The 21,054-nt window shown below is 41.2% G+C and overlaps 1 protein-coding gene across 2 annotated transcripts in view; it reads right to left on the reverse strand.

Annotated features, from left to right (window-relative positions):
• Positions 1-21,054, reverse strand: part of LOC144829207 (aromatic-L-amino-acid decarboxylase-like) — a 626,175-nt gene that overhangs the window by 160,663 nt on the left and 444,458 nt on the right. For both annotated transcript variants that reach the window (XM_078688108.1, XM_078688110.1), the window contains exons 8-9: positions 17,097-17,191; positions 6,002-6,069 (exon numbers count right to left, since the gene is read on the reverse strand). In XM_078688108.1, the coding sequence (XP_078544234.1) occupies positions 6,002-6,069; positions 17,097-17,191 (163 nt within the window). The remainder of the gene's footprint in view (positions 1-6,001; positions 6,070-17,096; positions 17,192-21,054) is intronic.

Below are 21,054 nucleotides of genomic sequence, written 5' to 3' on the forward strand. Positions count from 1 at the left end.
GGGTTAACCCAGCCTGTTCGACAATTGATGCCAAGGGTTTAACGTAAATATTAAATAATAAGGGACTAAGGATTGAACCTTGGGGGACACCGCGGGTAGATGGACAAATGGTGGAAGCAGCTTTAGGAGAGAACACTTGGAAACTCCGGTCTTTAAGGAAAGACACCAGCCAGGCCAAAGCCTGGCCGCCCACACCTAGAGATTTCAGAGAGTCAATTAAGATGGAGTGTGACACGGTGTCGAACGCTGCGCTCAAATCCAACAGGATGAGCGCCATGGTGTTACCTTGGTCGACACCGTGCCTCAGACTCTCTGTTACCCCCAGGAGTGCTGTCTCAGTTGAATGCCTAGACCGGAAGCCCGACTGAGAAGGATGGAGAAAGGCGGTGTTTTCAACCAGTTGGGATAGTTGAACATTTATATGTCTCTCCAATATCTTTGAGAAGATTGGCAGCAAAGATATCGGGCGAAAGTTGGCGGGGTTGGAAGAATCGGCGCCCGATTTTTTAAGTAGAGGAACCACCATGGCGTGTTTCCAAGGCAGGGGGACCTGGGCCTCACTCAATGAGGTGTTTAGTAATTTGATGAAAAAAGGGTGAGTGAGAGGGTCCAGTTGTTTTAATATTTTGGCCGGGAGCACATCCAATGGGGAGCCAGAACGCACACTATTTAGACAGGACACAAAGGAAGTGGCGTCTAGGGGCTGCCAGATAGAGATTGCGGCATCAGTGGTGGTTTTCACCAATTCCTGGGCCATATTAGGGGCAATAAAAGTAGACTCTGGGGGAGGAGAAAAATGATCATAAATGAGATCCACTTTATTTATAAAATAGTCCGCCAAGGACTGACACTGGATGGCATCAAGAGCCGGAGGAGGGGGAACAGAATTCACACCAGTCAGTTTCTTCACAACGGAAAATAATACCTTAGGACAGTTTTGAGCATCAGTCACTGTTTTTGTAGTGTAATTAGCCTTGGCAGTTTTGCAGCTGTTATGGTACTTTTTTAAGGCTTCTTTATAAATGATTTTACTTTCAGGAGAATAGCCTTTCCTCCATTTCCGCTCCAAGATCTTGCATTGTGAGCGGAGACTCTTAAGTTGTGCTGAGTACCATGGGGCTGGAGGATGATGTAATACTGTAGGTTTTGTTGTAATTGGTAGTACCCGATTTACAGCATTGGTTAGCCAAAGTTCAGTAGCACTATTGAGAACAGTGACTGGTGCGTCAATAGACGGGAGTGTTTTAATCAGTAGTTTATTAAGCTCTGGAATACTGACCTTCCCCCAATTTCGGGAAGGCCCCTGTTTAGCTGTCGCAGATCTAGTGGCTATTCCAGCCATATCTAAGGAGAAAGGGACAGCAAGATGATCAGACCAAGTAATTTGTAGAGCTTCACGGGAACAATCTAAGGGCAAATTAGAAAAAATAGGATCGAGTAAATGTCCAGCACAATGTGTAGGACCCGTGTTGTGTAACTGGAGGTTAAAAGCTTCCAACGTCGAGAGGAGCTGGTTTCTGTGAGGGCATTCATTAGCGTCTAAGTGTATGTTTAAGTCTCCTAAAATAATAAAATTAGATGCTTTAAGCATAACCGGAGCCAAAAGGTCCGGCAGTGAGGCTATCCATGAGCTAGCTGTCCCAGGGGGACGATACGCCAGTAGACCTGACAGTGTAAATTGAGGGGTAATGAACAGTTGGAATAGGGCTGACTCGCAATTATTTTGGGTGGCATCAACCAATTTACAAGTGTAGATGTTCTTAAAAATAATTGCGATTCCACCCCCCCTGCCAGAGTTTCTATCCTGGTGAAGAATAACATAATTGGAGGGAATGGCATCCGCTATATCCGGACCTGAGCAGTCCCTGAGCCAAGTCTCGGTCAGGAATATCGCATCCGGTTGATGTTCGACAAGAAATTCATATATATTGTAACTATGTTGTGGCAGGGAACGACAGTTTATACTCCAGAAACTTAGCGGTGGATGAAGGGGGGCTATCCTGGGGCCAACCTGTCTGTTACGTCTGCCTCGATAGCATAGGGATCTACACATGGTAGGAGATTTTAATGAAAAGTTACAATAGGGACAGCGAAACCTAGTAGGGGGGGAAGGGTAGATGGCGCATTCATTATTAGGAGTACCACGTAGAGCATAAAGCTCATCAAAAGAGTATGCCATTACCATAATTAAAGTAATGGATTTGCTCACCAATAAAGGAGAAAGCCGGCGCCCAGAGCCCAGCCTAGCGCGGACGGGCGCAGACGGGCTGGACTCTGGCGTGACTCCGGCGGGCATCCGGCGCGTCCGCAGCGCGTTCGCTTGCGCGAAGAAGCCCTTCCCTTTTTAAGCAGTCTGGAGCGCGTCACGGCGCAGCCCGACCCAATATGGCCGCTGTCCTACCCTCGCCTCCCCGGGACCAACTCTCAGCGTCAATACTCAGCTGAGAGTGGCCCAGACAGCAAGGGAGGTGAGGAGACAATTCCTAGTCCACTAGTACTAAAAGATAATTAGATATTGATCCCTCCTTTCCATTTCGTGCACTTACCATCTTTGTGCTTAATGGCACAATTTTCATTATAAATCTTTTAAAAATCGTATTCCAGTTCTAGTATTTGGATTGTTGTCATTTTGGTCTTGTATTTATTAAATTTTACTCTATTTTTCTAAGTTGGTGTGAGATCCTTTTTGTGTGATGGTTTTCACTTTATTACTAATTGAAGTGTTACACAAATACTTTACACATTGCCTCTAAGTTAGCCATGACTGTTCTGTGCCAAGCTACCAGAGGGTTGAGCACAGGTTCATTTAGGGTTGACTTGTGCCTCAACCTGACAAGGATTGTGGTTGCTGCTTGGCCCGGGCCACAACCCAGTCAAGCAACAACCCAATTTCTCACACACCTGCTGCAAAGTTCATTGTGAGTCCAGCAGTTTTTAGGCAGCAATAAAAATGTCTAGATAACTCTAGTGAGTAATGTTCCTGCTGGAGAGAGATCGAAGTTTTGTCTAGTGGCAGTTAAACTCCTCATAAAGTGGTGCTGAAGGATAATATGCCTTCTACAACTCAGATCACAGAATGTATTTAGGTGGATAGCTCAGTGAGTTACTGCATTTATCACAGAAGTTCATAAGTTACAATCCTAATATAGAACAGTGACTTATGACCTGCCACAAAAGAGCAGCATGCAAATTGCATAATATAGGTTAGAAAGTTATGTTTTTTTCCCCAGTCTTTCATTATCTGTTCGTAATGTTGCTAGAAAAGGGTCCATTGGGGTAGATGCACATTCCTATTAGTAAACCTAATAAGCTTTCAAATAAATGAAATGCATGTGAGAGAGGGTCTATGTAGCTATGAGGGCACTGTTGAAGGGTGGTAGTGAGGGAATCATTAGAGGTCATTGGTGGGGGAGGGGGGAGGCAAAAATGCAAGTGTCGCACTCAGCGCCACCAGAGCTAAAGCACATGTCTGCTCGGGCCTTCTTTCAGATTCAAGTTAAATAGTGGTAAATTAGGTTGCGGGCTATAACTCTAATTATTTTCAGACCAAGCGTGGACAGAGAAACGCAGACACTGTCTACATTAAATATCTGCCCCATGAAAACCAATACATTGCTAATATGCTGCACAAATATGAGTCAGTTTGATGTTTGAACAGTATCCTTTGAAAGTGTTGAGGTGGAAAGAGGATATCCCTAGCACAACAAGTCAATAGAGGTTTAATTACATGTCGGTGCATGTACAATAGGGCACTGCTGAATGATGTTTGCTCCTCTCCCTTTGGCTGCCACAGATGTGACCGCCGAAGCTCTGTTTGAAAACACTGTGTGTAAATACTAGGTCGTTTTGTCCACGTCCCTGCAGCTCTTCACTGCCATTCCTTTTTGTATGCTTTCACTTCTTTATTGGAAAATTCTAGAGAAAATCTAATATATTCTGGCAGATTTGTTACTTGAACAGAAGTCATCCATTACCCCATGCAACAGTTTTGAAACACAACTTTGGCAGTTTTAGCATTGGCGCCAAGTAGGAGGTGAGTGCAAAGTCAAACTGGTTCATTTTTCACAATCTTTATTTTGTATTACTTTCTAGCCATCATGAACTCCCAAAATCCACCCAAAGACGTATGTGATTTTTAAAGTTTCTCACCGAATTCCTTTCACCGATGTATTTTTCAGAAATGAATTGCCCTATATCCTCCTATGAACACTTCCTAAAACTGAGGACATGAATTAAAATACCTGAAACCTCCATTTCCCCTCAATTTGTACTCTTGAAACAATTGCAGTCTACTCAGCCTGGAGAATTTGTCTGCTAAAAATGTGGGGACATGTCAGGCTTCTAAAGAAGTTGCTATGGGCCATATGTATCAAGCAAAATTGCATTCGCAAATGCCGAAATTCGCAGAATTTCGGCGTTTGCGAATGCAATTTTGCCAAATGGTATGTATTAAGGCAAAATAAGGAATCACAAAATTTCAATTCCTTATTTTGCGATTGCATTTAAGGAATCGCTAATTTTGCGATTCCTTAAATGCAATGTAAGAAGCACCAAAAAAGTGAAATTTGACCTTAAGGAATCGCAGATTACCACCAACTTCAAGTTGGTGGTAATTTGCGATTTCTTTGAAAAATGCATTTTTTTGCATTTTTCAAAGTGCAATGTGAAAAGCATACATGCCCTTAGGGCATGTATGTGCACCACATGTGCACCCATGCTTATTTCAGGGTTGCAACAGGGTGTCCTTTTGACACCCCTGCACCCTTGAAAATGCATTCTCAATTTGCGATTTGCCTCTAGGCCCATAGGAATGAATGAGGAGGTATTCATTAATTGCGAATGGCAATTTGCGATTCGCAATTAAGGAATATGTAGGATTCGCAATATTTATTGCAAATCCTACATACATAGCATTTTGCGATTCTCAAATAGCGATTCCCCAAAAATCGCTATTTGAGAATCGCAAAAGGACTTTTTGATACATATGGCCCTATATCTTTTAACCCCTTCGACGCTGATGACGAGCTGGGCTCGTCATGAGGTAGCCTCCTCGCACGCTCATGACGAGCCCAGCTCGTCACGTAAAGTGCGCTTTCGCAAATCTCAGCGTACGGGCGGAATTCCGCCCGCACGCATGCGGTTAAAAAGTGTTTACCCAACTGCGAACATTGCCTGAGAATAGAGGTGTCTACAAACAGCCACAAGTGCACATTCGGAATCTATCCCCTCTCTTTTGTTTCATAGAACAATGTAGATCTTTTTTTAACAGAGGTTAAGTTTCAATTCTTCAATCTCTCAGAATTGTTGTTTTCTTATATGAGTTCCATCTGGAAGGTACAGCTGCATGGTCTCCTTTAACTTTCCCCATCTCCCCGATGATCCCAAGCTTCACTCCGCATCGCTTTCTTCATCCTGCTTCCCATATCACTTCGGTTATTTACTTATACTTATCTTATTTATTCATTTATTTATTTTGAGCCATTGCAGCTGCAAAGTGTTGTTCACTTGCTTCTTTCCTCTTCATGTGCCATCGAATTCATTTTAATTTATCAATCTAACATGGCCATCTGCCACATTAGAAAGATAAATCAAACATGGCCACCCATGTATCTTGACGCACATGCAGGCACGCATCACAACAGCTGCATGAATTCACGTCTTTATGTAAGAATGCCCACGTGAAAACAACACGTGTGTTTCGGCTACCATCTTGGGATGGATTTCTTAAAGAGAAATGCGTCTGCACGCATTTGCATGCTACTTCAAGTAGCATCGTCAAACTCACTTACTCAGTGTTTCTGGATTCTCCCATATGCCATTGAATAATGCTAACCATATGTAAGTGAATTCTATCTCATTGAGGACAAACACTTTATCTGAAAACAACCACATGTAGAGCATTTCCTATGTAACCAAAAGAATATGGCATTAAACTGTTTAGTCCAAGAGCCAATAGTGTATACCAAGAAAAAATATATATATTAACAAAACAATAACTTACCAAAGCGTTGAGCAATCGAAGTTCACCAAGAGCCATTTGTGAGGGTTAAAATTGTAGGAATTTGAAAACTGTAGGTAAAATTAGAAAAATTACTGAAAAGTCATGGCATTTGTTCTTTATGGTGTTAATTGATAAAAGTGATTTTGCATCTCTTAAAATCGACTACAAAAGATAAAACTTCAAAGATCTAGTGAAAATCTGAGGCCTTTTAGGAATGAAGTCTAAACCTGGCTAGGTGCCATATCTCTGTATTGAAATCATACCATTTCATTCAACTAATGCTGTGGGATCACTCTGCATCTTACTTTGTGTTGAATTAGTTAAATAGACTTGGCAAGAATAATTTCCTATTTCTTCCCTCACTTAAACTAAATTTTAAGCCTTCTATATTAGGCACAGTTGTGTGACCTCTCTGTGTGAGATCAAGGTTCTTCTCAGCACAAGTATCCAAATTTCAGACGGCAGAAGTTGATTACCCCCAGCAGTCGAAGTGGGAGGGGGAGTTAGGGGAGGGGGGGGCTGATGGGCAGGACATGTCCATACGTTTTTTAATTTGTAAGGCAGGGAGTCTCCAGTGCTGTAAAGCTGAGGGGCAGAAAGGTGAACAAGCCTTCTTGCCAGGGTGCCTGCTTCCCTGAAAGAAATGTAAATGTGCTCAACTGTAAGGTAGCTTCCAGCTAAGCTGTTAAGTGAGTGCTTTTGAAATATAGGTATAGAAACAACTTGAAGTACATACAGTCTGGGTACTGCTAAAATATACATTTTGGAAGATCTTTTTTTTATCTTTAACCTTTTTGCACATTTTGTATCAGCTTTTCTTATACTGTGTGTAATTCAAGTTTTACATAATGGCTTACATGTTCACAGTGCTTTCGTTCACTGATTCGGACCTTGTAGCCCTAAAGATACACATGTCACAATTCTCCACTTAACCAACCAGGATTTAATTCTGTGGCTGTCTGGTGCAGTGCATTAACTAATAGAGGTTTCATAATGTACGATAGTGCATTTCCTACTGATTAAGATAACTTTCATTTATTTTCATTTAGCCGTGTGATATTTTATATGTAATTACCTGAAGTTGAAAGATTAGAAAAAAGTTACAGAATATTTTGGGTTTTTTAGCCACACCTTTGACCACGTACCCAGGATCACTCATCCTGCCCCACTACATGCTCCATCACAGTTCCCATACAGTTTTTTATGAACTTCGACCACTGATTCACTGACTGAATCTATGGTATTCCCTCTAATCTAGGATATATGATGAGTTACGCATCAGAGTATCCCAGGTAGGATTCACTTGGGCACACTTTAGGTGTACTCCCCCACTTTAGCTTGTAGGGAGATAGGGGACACCTTATTCTGTTCTTGTCGTTATCCAACAACCCTGAAGAATGCCCCAGACTTTTTTGGCTCTTTGTGTGGGCAGAAACATGTTGGCCTATTGTGAGATGGATTAGAAACATTACCCTCTTTAGGGTTCATCAACGTATTTGGTTTTAAGGTACCTCAGGTACTCACTATTGAAGGTGATAACCAGGGCACCTGAAGGTATTTTTGATTAAACTGGATCCAGATTTTTGTCCTGTAAGTTTTATGTAAGAACTTCCTCCAAAAGTCTTTGCAGAGGTTGAGTCTGCCCTTTTAGTATCATCTTTCCAGGGTGGGGAGAGTATGCCTATAATGAAGCATAAAACAATATTGTGTGTGAGGCATCCTCTTCCAATAAGGATAGCCTTTTAGACCTACTGAGACTTCACACGGCTAACAGAACCTAGATCTCCACAATCAACCATGTTTTCGTTGCTTATTGCATTAATATTGGCAGCCTACCTCTTTTGTGTTTATTGTTTCGTCGGGGGGACAGTAGTGTTGCATCATCTTCCCCTGACTCTCCCTTTTGTGGTTTTTGTTAAGAATGTTGCGTCCAGGCTACTTTTGGCACCTTCTCCCCCTGAATATATCTACGGTTGGACATAGTCACTTTTTCAGTAGCTCAGATTCTTCCAGCGGGGCAAGCAGCGGCGTCACTAGGAGGATGCGGGGGGTGCGGACCGCACTGGGTGACACCCTCGTCATGGGTGACACCAATCTGTGTAACACAGCTCTGCAGCCTCACCTCTGCTCTGCTGTGCAAGCGCACCTGCTTGCAATACAGTCTTCAAATACAAAACCTTGCTAAACAGCTGGTAGAGCATTACATTTGCCCTATATCTCCCCTCAATGAGCAGCTAGCATGGTAATTATGATGGGGCTCCAATCCGATTGGCAATGTGCAGGGAAAACGAGAGATCAGCAAGATTGATGACATAAACAATAAAGTGTAGAAACAGTGGGCTCTAGGTGACCAACTTCTAGTATTCCAAACAGGAAAATGCATGGGGGTAGTGGGTCGAGACGAGGGGAAGCAAGGGAGTCATCTTTTACCTGCACTGCAAGCACATACTTCATGAACCGACACAACTCGCATGAAGCAACAAATACTGCAGTGCACGCACACCACGCACGCACCACCTACTAGTATAGTGGTGATGGTGCGATGCGCGGCGGCGTACCCAGTTTGTGGGTCCCAGGGCCGTCAATCTTATAGCGCTACCAATGACGGCCCTGGGCTAGCCCCCGCGCTGTGCTTCTCTGATGCGCGCCAGTGCGCCACCACCACGTGCTTAGACTGAGAGTGGAGACAGTCTCGGCAGGGGAGTGCTGCTGGGCGATTTGCAGAGGAGTCTAAAGAAAAGGAGAGAGCCCGGTGTCCGCGTAAGTGTTTTTCCTAAACTTTCTTTTTCAGCAAAGTTGTTGTTCCCAAGCCCCCACTAGCTGGTGAAAAAAACAATGAAAACGCCTTGTGTCTCAGGAAGAGGGGCAGAGAGCACCGGTTTAAGAACACAAAGGTTTCTCTGTCGTGACACTTAACTGAAAGAGCAAGAAGGGGTTCATGCGTTTACATCACCCTTTGTGGTTCACTGCTTGGTGATGGGAATGGGAGGGCTGAACACTTCAAATGTCCAGGCCCCCTCACCTCTTACAGTCTTTGACCCTTATTGCAGTATTCCAGAGCACGTGCAGCTCCTATCTGCAGTTTCTCCCAGCCTTCTTTCTTAGAATAATATGTAATAATCTAGAACTATTTCACCCTCTCTGGTGTGTTGCTAGAGAAAATCGGCGCTACACCACTGAATTGATTCTTCTGCATCATCATTGCTTGCGCAATCTCACCACACCTCCACCCATCCTGTTCAGGAAACCCTTGACACATAGCTCACTGTTTCTCTCACTTGGCACTACACCTGTAACTATAGTGGTGTCACATTATTACAGTCGGATTACCAGGGCACGTGTTGCGCTTTTTCTTATTACACAAATTTCACTATACTGATCCACTAATCCTTTTTGGGTTCCGGAGTAGCATGCTACTCGCTGAAAAGTGCTCTGTCGCCTCGTCAGGGTTAGTAAGCGCTATATAAATGCAATTACAGTACAATACAATACAAATAGGCTCAGTCTTAGTACGAATGTTTCAGCACACCTTTCTTGTGTGGTCACATACCTTACAATACCTCGCAGCACTTCCCTTGACTATGCAGATGGGACACTCTATAAAACTTTACTCAGATACAGTTTGTTAAAGCCAGCAGTCAATTGCAGTGTATTAAAAAATAAAAAAGGTTTCCCAACATATATGCCTTCTGCCTCTCAATCAGAGTAGGGTTGAGTCAAGTTCAAAGTTTCTTTCAACCTTTGCAAGGGTCTGTGGAAAACATTGTGAAGCTGGCTAGCTTTTCCAATTCACCTTTGCAGAGAAATTGCGGCTTTTTGGACAATTTATTTGCATTTGTGTCAGACTAACACAATGGTTGTGCATAAGATATACTTTGCAAGACACTCCTAGAGGGTCATGTAGACCTGAGGAAGGTTTACAGGCCACTGGTGCTGTACAAAACTCAACTCATCCTGACATATTTTGGTTTCTTGCCCCTCTGGCTCGACGTGTAGGATTAAGTTGCATCCAGTGACATAAATGACGCTCTTTCACTACTATGTCATGGTCAACTGCTCAACAATTCTTTTTTGTAAGTCATGAGGGGGTGACACCATGAGTTACCCGCACCGGGTGACACCAACCCTAGTGACGCCACTGGGGGCAAGGCTGCTGTAGATAAGATGGACTCCATGAGGCCTGATACCATCTCTGTGAGGTCCAGCTGAATCGGATTTGGTGCTGCAGAAAAGTTCAGATGTGTAGCAACCTGAATGTTTGGGCCAGCAGAGATGCACATTCTTCAGGTAGCCTTGGCAGTTTGTTCATCGACTTTTGGGTCTTTGAGCCAAAAAGTTCTAAGTCTCGGGTTTCAGGAAGTGTTAGGAGGTGTAGACTTTGACACCAGTCAAGGGTTCGGGACCTGGGGAACAGCACTTGGGAGTCAAGATTCACTCCAGCAGAGGCTAGCAGCAGGGTCCTGGGCAGGCTCAGTTGGAACTGGTCAGCTTAGCTGGGCACCTGAAGGAAGGGCCTAGTGTAGCTTCTTGTGTCCCAGTAGCTTGATCAGGAGGTCCGCTTTTACTGTATGTTCTGCTGCAAACAATCCCACAATGCCCTTCTCTGCCTACAACCAAGATAGCAGAACCCTTCCTGTCCTGTGCAGAACCAGTGTGCCCATTCTAGTGGCATGTCCAGTGAAAGGTCGGAAGTGCTGGGATAAGAAACCGCCAAGCGTAGTGCACAAAGGTGAGGCAAGTTAGGTAGGCAAGTGCTGGTGCCGGTGCCGAGTACTCCGGCTAAAATACAAAAGATAACAAATGTGCCAAGGTCGGAAGTTCTGGGATACGGACCCGCCAGGCATGGTTCAGTGAGGGGTCTGGGGGAGTGAAAACGCCGTGCAGAGCCTCTGGGTCAGGAGTGTTGGGATAAGAACCCACCAGGCATGGTCCCGTTTGGGAACTGGGGGAGTGAGAAACACTACAAATGCCGTGTCGAGCCTCTGGGTGGGGAGATAGGCCGAAAGGTAACATACCTGATGGCTGCAATGGAAGTAACCTGGCATCACGATCCTCTTCCATTACCACTCACGTTTCCCCACCACTGTTCCGTTATCTTGCCCACTACTTTGTCACAAAAGTCTTGTGTCATGTACATATGAATGTGTGTGTTTGTGTACATATATTTATGTGTTTTATATTGATACTTACAGCCCTGAAGAAGTTCATTGTTTATGAACGAGACGCGTTTGCTGGCTTTTTTGTATTGGGACACATACGAAAATAAAGGATTGATCGAGACAATTCTAACAAGAATATATGACTTATCGACTTATTGACCAACCGTCTTTTAATAACGAGTGGTGCACCAGTCCAAAGTTCCGGAGTAGTTTGTTCACACTCAGCCAGATTGTCTTTTGAAACAAACACGAAGGGAACACAGCAGGGGAGTGCGGTCACTGTGTCCGCCGTTGCCCGCAACCATACCTAGCATGCAATTTTATTATGTTAAAAGGGGGAGCATAGCCTCTTCACCACTGGTTAGCAGCCCTAAAGCCTGCAAAAACAGTGAAAGTAAAAAATCTGGGGGTATAAAAATATGGCAATTTTAGACACCACCTTGCCATTTCAAATGGCACCACCCACAACTCAAACTTTCCTTTATTAGTCTACAACAATTCGTGAAACCTCTGGGAATATAAATCGCTTTTTGATGCCTACTCCTTTACATTTTTATAGGCAGTCAACAGCTTTCATAGAAGCTATTTAGAGAGAACAGAAACATTTTTTCCCATTGTTTTAAGTGTTGTTACATCCCTGCAAGGAGTGAAAAAAGTTACTCTTTTTTCATTTCTGTGTAATAAAAAGGTGTAGAAGCTGTTCAATGGCTGCTACCCATGTGTTAGATCTAGCATCCTAAAGGTGGTCTTCCCACAATCTTTTTGCTTTTTACCTCCCCATTTTGCTGTATCTTTTTGTTGGCCTTAGGACTCTGGGCACTTTACAACTGCTAATCAGTGCTAAAGTGCATGTGCTTCTTCCCTTAACATGTGTAATTGGTGTATACCTGATTGACATATTTAGTTTACTTGTAAGTCCCTTGTAAAGTGGTATACCATATACCCAGGGCCTGTATATTAAATTCTACTAGTGAGCTGCAGCACTGATTGTACCCCCACGGAAGTAGCCTTTCAAACCTGTCTCAGGCATGTCACTGCAGTGCCTGTGTGTGCAGTTTACCAACACTTCTACTTGGCATTTAAAACTACTTGCCAAGCCGTAAACTCTCCTTTAATACTCTTAAGTTACCCCTAAGGTAGCCCGTAGGTAGCCCTAAGGGCAGGGTGCTATGTAAGTAAAAGGTAGGACATGCACTGTTGTGGTTTTTAAGTCCTGGTAGTAACAAACGGGCTATTTCATTTTTCTCTACTGCGAGGCCTACTCTTCTCAAAGGTGAGGATTGGGAATTTCCTTATACCTTTTTAAGTGATAATTCGGGTTAAGAGAGGAGTAGCTTTTTGATGTTTCATATGTTTGGAATGGAATTGATAGATCCTAGGTGAGGTAGGATTTAACTTTACTCTATTAGAAATGTCACTTTTAGAAAGTGAACATTTCTCTGCAGTTACTGCTCTATGTGCCTGACAGCCTGTCTGACCTAGGTTGGGCTGGTTGACAGCTACATGTGTGCATTTCTTCCAGACAGCCACTGCACAGGTAACTCAACTGCATCCGCATTCATCTGCATTCGGATGGGTCTTTCTGAGCTGGGATGGGTGGGAGGAGCTCAAACCCCACTTGAATAGGTAGAGTCCTGTCCACACACAAGGTACTGATAACCCCCCCACCAATAGGCTAGCAGACAGGACTGGGTTGATGGGGATCCTTGTTCATTTCAGAGAGCTCCTGTGAAGTTGCCCTTTACATCAAAGGCACTTTGGGTATAAGTACTGGGGCTCTGACCACCTGATTTCAGACACCTCGTGGGACTTGTAACCAGAGGTTGGTGGCTCTACATCTGCATATTGTAGGAAGGACTGCTGTGCTACCAGCAGGCACTGCCACTATGTGACCTGTTTTTGTGTGCTGGACTGCTATCTGCTACCTTTTGTTGTGCTACAAGTATTCTCCAATGGCTTGTTGGCTTCGCTCCTGTTCCTTAAAGTCTCAGAGTCACCAAATACTTTTTCCTGCACCGGCACTGCCAGGGAACTCTGATTCCAGCAACTGAAACATCTTTATACTCTGCGCTTTTCTGCTCTAAATACAAAGGCTCCACCTTGTGAGATTATTAACAACCACAGGGGCTGTCCATAAACCCCGAACCCGGGACAATCAGTTATGACATCAAACAATAGGTTCAGGGAAAGAAAACCTGAAATTATGCGTGGTCAAATGAGGAAATAAAGAAATAAGATCAAAAAAAAATTATGATCAAAAAGGAAGGATTGAAGAAGCCCAAAGAACTATATTGTCCATATCAAAAAGGAATAATATTTATTATAAATATAACACACAATCATTAAAAAACTTTGGCTCAAGACAAACAATGCTGGTGTACATGAGCAGAACGTAAAACAAAGACCAGACACGTGGCAAACAAAACCACTACATGTTAAAGAAAGAACAACATATACATAAATGTAGTGTCCTTATAAATTTGGGCCACAGAAAACCGTCGACGGCGTTTCGCCCGCTGATTATTTATGCAGTCATCTTCAGGACAGAGAATTGGCTTGAGCGTTGCATATCTGAAAAAGATCGATCGGGACCAATCAATGAATTATGGTCATCCACATATTTACTTTAGGTGAGTGGGAAAACGTGTTGGAAACACTACGAAAATTAGGGTTTAAAATTTGTTGCAGTGGCATTCAAACTTCAGCCAACTGTGCGTCCACTATTTTGGCAGCTGTGAAAAATCGCAGCGTCTAGATCACCACGCGTATTTCCGACGGCCGATCGAACTTTTTCAGATATGCAACTCTCAAGACAATTCTCTGTCCTGAAGATGACTGCATAAATAATCAGCGGTCGAAACGCCGTCGACGCTTTTCTGTGGCCCAAATTTATAAGGACACTACATTTATGTATATGTTGTTGTTCTTTCTTTAACATGTAGTGGTTTTGTTTGCCACATGTCTGGTCTTTGTTATATTTTCTGCTTATGTACACCAGCATTGTTTGTCTTGAGCCAAAGTTTTTTAATGATTGTGTGTTATATTTATAATAAATAATGTTCCTTTTTGATACGGACAATATAGTTCTTTGGGCTTCTTCAAATCTTCCTTTTTGATCATAATTCTTTTTTGATCTTATTTCTTTATTTCCTCATTTGACCACGCATAACCACCTTGTGAGTTTGACACCCCACGTCCCCCACATCTGTGCCCTATAAGTGGAGACTCTAGATGAGAGCTGCGCCTCCACCTCAGTGCTGAGTGGATCAGCTGTATTATCTTTGAACGCGTTGCGTGGAGTGCACCAACTACATCATTCCCACCCCAGCCGCCATGGGCCATCCGACACCAGCGACCGGCTTCCCTTCTTCTCAGCACCCAGAGCAGGTATGGATTCACAGCAGACACTGGAGGTCCCAAGAGCTTTCATGCTCCCAATGACAGGCGGCGGAGTCTGCCTCAGTAGCAGACCATGTTGTTCCAACTCCTCTGTTGTTTGTGCCGGATAGTGTAAACCGGTTAGATACCGTGACTGTCCCATCCAACGTATGTGTTCTTTTGGCATTGCAGAGTTTGCTAATCTTGCATTTTTGCCTACCTTCAACAAAACACTTTGAATGTGAGTGTCCCTTCGGCACTCAAGAACTATTTAATACCATGATTTTGGGAATTCTTTAATTGTGCATGTCTTAAGAAATATATGTGATATTTTTATTGTTTTGATCTCATTTTGCTAATAATACAGACCACTATTTTCAGAAATGTATGAGTCTTTTTGTGGCGTATTCACTGTGTTACTGTGAGTGTGTTTCACAAATACTTTACACATTGCCTCTTTAGATAAGCCTGACTGCTCAGTGCCAAGCTACCAGAGGAGGGTGAGCACAGGTAATGTTTTAGTGTTAGTTTATACTAACTACTGTGGAGGTTCCTGCCTGGCTTGGGCAAATACTTCAGACATCCAGGAATTCCATATCTAACACCATGCCTTCTTCCATGAGATATTTACTCTGCTCAGAAGTAGATATGTGTGACATCCACTGCCAAACATGCCGCTTCTTGAAGCAGTGTAGTTGTGGAGAGAAGGCTAGAGCTAGAGTGGGTATTTGGCAGGAAGACAGGTATGTTTAGGAGGTGTGGAGAAGGGCCACCACACACCAATTATTATGGTGGCTTTCACATAGTCAAGAAGGTTAGCTGTGAGGGAGGTAAAAGTTATGACTTGGGTGCTCTGGAAGATTATCAGAAGGCTACTGATGTAAAGAAAGGAATATATTTAATACTAGCTTACCCGTCGCGCTTTGCTGGGATCTCCGAAGAAAGGAAATTCAATGAAACTCGTTATGATAACATTCAATTTACATAGTGTCATTTTTATTTAAACATTCATTTTAATATGGAAAACATTTCAAAGTGTCGTTTGGTGTGTACATCAGTATTTGAAGGATTATGAGGGCCCTGGGGGGGCCGATATTTAAAAAAAACTTTTTATGCCAGAAACCTTCGCGGAAGTGTACTCAACAACTTCCCAAAGTTTCCTGGCGATCGGATGAATGCTGTTTTAATTCTATTTATTTATTCGAGTGCTTGTGGATCCACGATTTTTTGTGTTTCCGTCTTGTGCGTACATCAGTATTCGAAAGATTATAAAAAAAATGTATGCCATAAACCTTCGCTGGAGTGTACTCAACAACTTCCCAAAGTTTACTGGCGATCGAATGAATGCTGTTTTAATTCTATTTATTTATTCGAGTGCTTGTGGATACATGATTTTTTGTTTTTCCGTCTTGTGCGTACATCAGTATTAGAAAGATTAGGAGGGCCCTGGGGGGGTGGATATTTAAAAAGATTTTATGCCAGAAACCTTCGCAGGAGTGTACTCAACAACTTCCCAAAGTTTCATGGTGATCGGATGAATGGCGTTTTAATTCTATTTATTTATTTGAGTGCTTGTGGATACACGATTTGTTGTTTTTCCATCTGGTGCGTACATCAGTATTCGAAAGATTATGAGGGCCCTGGGGGACCGATATGATATTTAAAAAAATGTTATGACAGAAACCTTCGCGGGAGTGTACTCAACAACTTCCCAAAGTTTCATGGCAATCGGATGAATGGTGTAGTAATACATAAAGAGCAAACAGACAGACAGACAGACATACATTCGTTTTTATATATATAGATGAGTGCTTCCTGGCTCCCATCACCCTCCAAGGCTAGTTCCTGGGATCAATTAAAAGGCAGGGCAATGGAGAAGGGGGAAAGACCATAAAATGATACATGTGTGGGTGTCAGCAAATGGATGTTTAGGACCTCTGGATTCCAAGTGACATCAAACACAACTCAAGCTTTGCTGTGGATGTCAATGATGTCAATTGAAACCCTCCTGGAAAATAACCATGTTGTTGATACCTACTTATCTACAATTATATGTCTTTGCTTTGTCCATGGAAGATGATAGTACTTTTTGAACTTCAGAAATTAACCACCACTCCATATATTTAAACTGAGAAATATTCTAGAGCAACTGACTAGAAATGCACTCATTCAAATGTGTTTGAAACAGGACCAGCTGCGTGCCTGTTCTGTAGAAAAATGATGACTCATGCATCATTGTATTAGGTTCTGTGTGGCCCTATCACAGAAATGACAATTGTTATCAACTATGTAAAGGTATTGGAATTTTTCATTGAGAACGTCTGCTCTGTAAACCGAAATCCCAGATTATTTACACAACAAAGCTATAAAATAAAAGCAGTAATTGGAAAGTCAGTAGTAGTTTACTATTTTAATTTTAAACAATATAAAGGTGTGCTTGGTAGCACAAGATTTCTATCAATAGTTGTATTATTACTATGATTTAAAAGTGGAAGAGGCCTCCATAATAGTCTGTTGAGGCATTTTCATTATTCTGAGTTTCATAAAACTAAGCTTACCTCAACTCCTTTCATAAAATGCCTGAACTCTGGGCACACAAAAGCGCTCCCAGCATATGCAGCATCAACATGCAACCAGATACTCTCTTCTTTGCCTGCAATATAATAAATATATATCAGTTAAGCTCGTGAAAAATTTAATTTTTTAGTTGGTCTGCTGTATTCTTCGTTGCTCCATTCTATCTTGTCCAGTTAAGGTAACTCTGCTAAAAACCTTGCCGACACTGTCAGCTGAAAGCTCATTTGTCTTCCCCTGCTGTTTTTGACGGTGATATACAAACACTATTATGAAGCAGGTCCAACCTGCATTGTTCTGATGGGGCTGACAATGGCCCAACTTGCATCAATGATTAGATCTGATATTCATAGAGAAATTGTGTGATATACAGTGAGGTGGGAATGACCTGCCATGTATGACAGGATTTGTACCTATCTTTAACTAGCTGCTTCGCCTATGATTGACACACTTCAGTTTAGCATTCTGGCCTTATTGTGTTCACCTCTTAAAGATCAGACGTCAGACTGTATGCATACAAATTATGAATCAGAGAACCACGGATGTTCTATGCTTTCTATATGACAAAATCTTGGTGCAGTATATCAAAAACATAGCCATGAAAGCAAATACATTTAGATTATGTGACTGTTCATTAATTTATGGTATTTCAATTCAAATCTAGCCCAAGGAAATCCACGATGCACAATGCAAATAAAGAAATGTGCTTCTCTACAGGGAACAATAGCAGAAAATCTCATCGGGATAACTCTTGGTTCCTGTGAATGTGCACACCTCTTTGCTAGTGCTATTCCATCATGGTACATTTGGATGTGTTAAGTTTCTGATTTTACAAGCAACAAATCACACCTTTCTGCATTTCAAAAGCATGTATTGTGAATTGTGGATGCTCTGTGTACTGACTCATGACAACTATTTCTTGAAATTATGGAATATATATGACAAGCCACAGTTTATTGCATCTTCATAAACTTTTTAAGTACCATTATTTGCATAATTCTTTCCAAGTACAAATGGTAGACCAGACTGTTATAAAATGTTAGCTAGTAAATCAATTTTATATAGATCTTGAATTAGATTTTGGCATTTTCATTAAATTGTTTTGTCAAACCAATATATGATCTAATCGTATGCAAGAAAAGCCTTGATATCTTATTAGCCAAGGTCATTAGTCAAAGTAAAGGTGTTTGGATAAAATATCGAGTTGTATATATCGGGAGACACAAACATCAGAAACAAAATATTGTGACACAAAAATCTTGCGAAGCAAGATTATGGCTGTCAATAATATTGTTTTTTTAGGTAATATTGTTTTTAAGACTATTGTTGTTTTTAATATCATTTTCAATAATATGGTAAAAAATATTGTTTTTTAATTATTTTAATATATTTTAGTTGATATATTAATTCTGTGTTACTATTGATTGTGTAGTTATACATTTTTTAAATATAGTTTGTAGTTTTAAGTGATTTAGAATTTTAATTGAATTGTTAATATTAACTTATAGTGTTGTAAGGTTTGTAGGGGGATAGGGTGGGAAGTTAATGACGTAAAAACAAATAATAATGAACGAATCATTTTTTATTAATTATGTGATTGTTATTCTGTAAATTATGTAATATTGATTTATTTTAGTTGTAATAAAGTTGTGGGTTGCTAGGCTTGTGGGGGATAGGGTGGGAAGTTATTTAAGTAATAATTAATTAACAATTCTTAATTGATCAATGTATTATTTACTTGATCAATAATTATGTAAATTGTGATGTACTTATTTATTTGATATTACATTTTAATTGGGGGTGTGCTAGGTTTGTAGGGGGCTGGGTAGAAAGTTAATGAAAAGTTATGGAAGTTATTTTTGTTATATTTTAGTTGTGACTACTAGGCTTGTAGGGGTGCAGGGTGGGAAGTTAATTAATAACTGAATAACATTTATTTATGGATTATTTTATTAATAGTGATTATGAAACTTGATTAATTGAAAATAAAATATATATTTACATTTGTTTATTGAGAGTGTATGATATTTTCTACATTCATGGGGTTACTCATATATGTAAAGTATTTGAAGTGAAGCATGTTCCAACTCCTACTTAGACTTCAGTAGGGATAGTAAAATGAACATCTTCGGAGTTCACTACTTTCTCTTCTGTTGCTTAGTTTGTGGTCAGAATAGTAAATCTCACCCCTCCAAGTTCCTACGCTTCCCCTGCTGTTGCAGAGACTTTAGTGGGAATACGTTTTTCTTCATAGTCCACACTTTCCCTGCTGTTGTCCTAACTGAAGTAGGAATAGAAAATGTCCCCCCTCTGAAATCCCATGCTTCCCCTGCTGTTGCACAGATTAGTGTGGGAATAGTAAATTTTACACCTCCAAAATCATATGATTTGCCAACTGTTGTGTTGTCCCAACACTTTCCCTAGTATTTTAGAGACTGGAGTAGGAATAGTAAATCTAACTCATATAAAATCTAACACTTTCCCTAGTATTGTAGTGACTGGAGTAGAAATAGTCGATCTAACCCCTATGAAGTCCAACACTTTACCTGCTGTTCCATATACCTGAGAGGAAATAGTATATATAATATTCTTAGACTCTAAGGGGCTTATTTATGAGCCCTTGCTTCACTTTTGCGCAGCCGAACCAGTGGCGTAAAAAATGCGCCATGTTGGATCATATTTACAAAGTGACGCATCTAGGGAAAAGCATCACTTTGTAAACCCCTGCACCACATTATACCTGCGCCATGTATAATGCATGCAGGGTGGGTGTTCCGACGCAAGTAAGGCTCGTAGAAGTGACACAGTGAAATCTATGAGATTTCACTGCGCCATTTCTAAGATGCAAATGCGTCAATATCTTACGCCAACTTCACAGCTGAAATAAGACTGATGCAGGCACATTTGAAATGGGACGTGCCCATGTTGAATGACCCATAGCTGGAGTTGCGTCACTTTTGTGACACACTTCAGCAATGTGTCATTTTTGCGCCTACAGATACGTCAAAAATACTGACGTATCTGTAACTCCTTACGACATGATGCGTCATACTGTAAATAAGACGCATCCAGCCTGTCGCAAGGAGGGTGCAATTAAAAGTGACTCATCACTGTTTTCACGTAGCAGTGTGTCACTTTTCATAAATGAGGCCCTAATAGTTTTCATATTATTGGTTGAATAGATTTTATAGCATTAATTGTTTAATTAATATTATTTTTATGTTTAAATCTATTTTAATGTTTACTTTTTTGTAAATTAGTTTTTTTATGTTTCGTATTTTATTTATTGTCTACATTAATTGTTATAATTTTCTCACTCGATTGTTGATATTTGCATGGTTTTACTGTGTATGTATGTTTTATATATGTAGAAAAATAGTTATTGCCCTACTCATGTGGAGTCTAATAATACATTAAGTTATAATTAAGCATTGTTCGGACCGGGTAATATGATGCAATTGATCAAAAGGCTCTATTTGACCACCTAAACCATGTTGGTACTACTATTAGTATTTAAGGCCCTGAAATCGATTGTCTCCTTCCTGGGGAAAATAATGTAAATGGTAGAATTGAGTGCCCTCTCCTTTCCTATCTCTCAAGAATCATAACTTTCACAGCTCCTGTTCACTCTCTATATGGGCCCTATCACTGATCTGTTACAACACTTCAAAGCTACTTACTATCCTTACAGTGATATTCAGCTTATTTTTTATCTGGACCCACATGATTAGTTGACTGGAGTACAAACCACTGAACTATATAGCCAGTTCTATGATTGCCTTAAGATCAATCCATACCAATTGGAGATCATCTCTTTTAAATAAATTGAATCTTTGGGTCAATTCTTTATGGCCCTCCAACTACAGAGATTGATCTGTGCCTGTATTGAAGTATAGAAACTTGGGCATCACCATAAACTCCGAATTCGATCTGGATAATCAG

This window comes from Lissotriton helveticus, chromosome 4_1 (genome assembly GCF_964261635.1).
Source record: "Lissotriton helveticus chromosome 4_1, aLisHel1.1, whole genome shotgun sequence".
Classification (NCBI taxonomy): domain Eukaryota; kingdom Metazoa; phylum Chordata; class Amphibia; order Caudata; family Salamandridae; genus Lissotriton; species Lissotriton helveticus.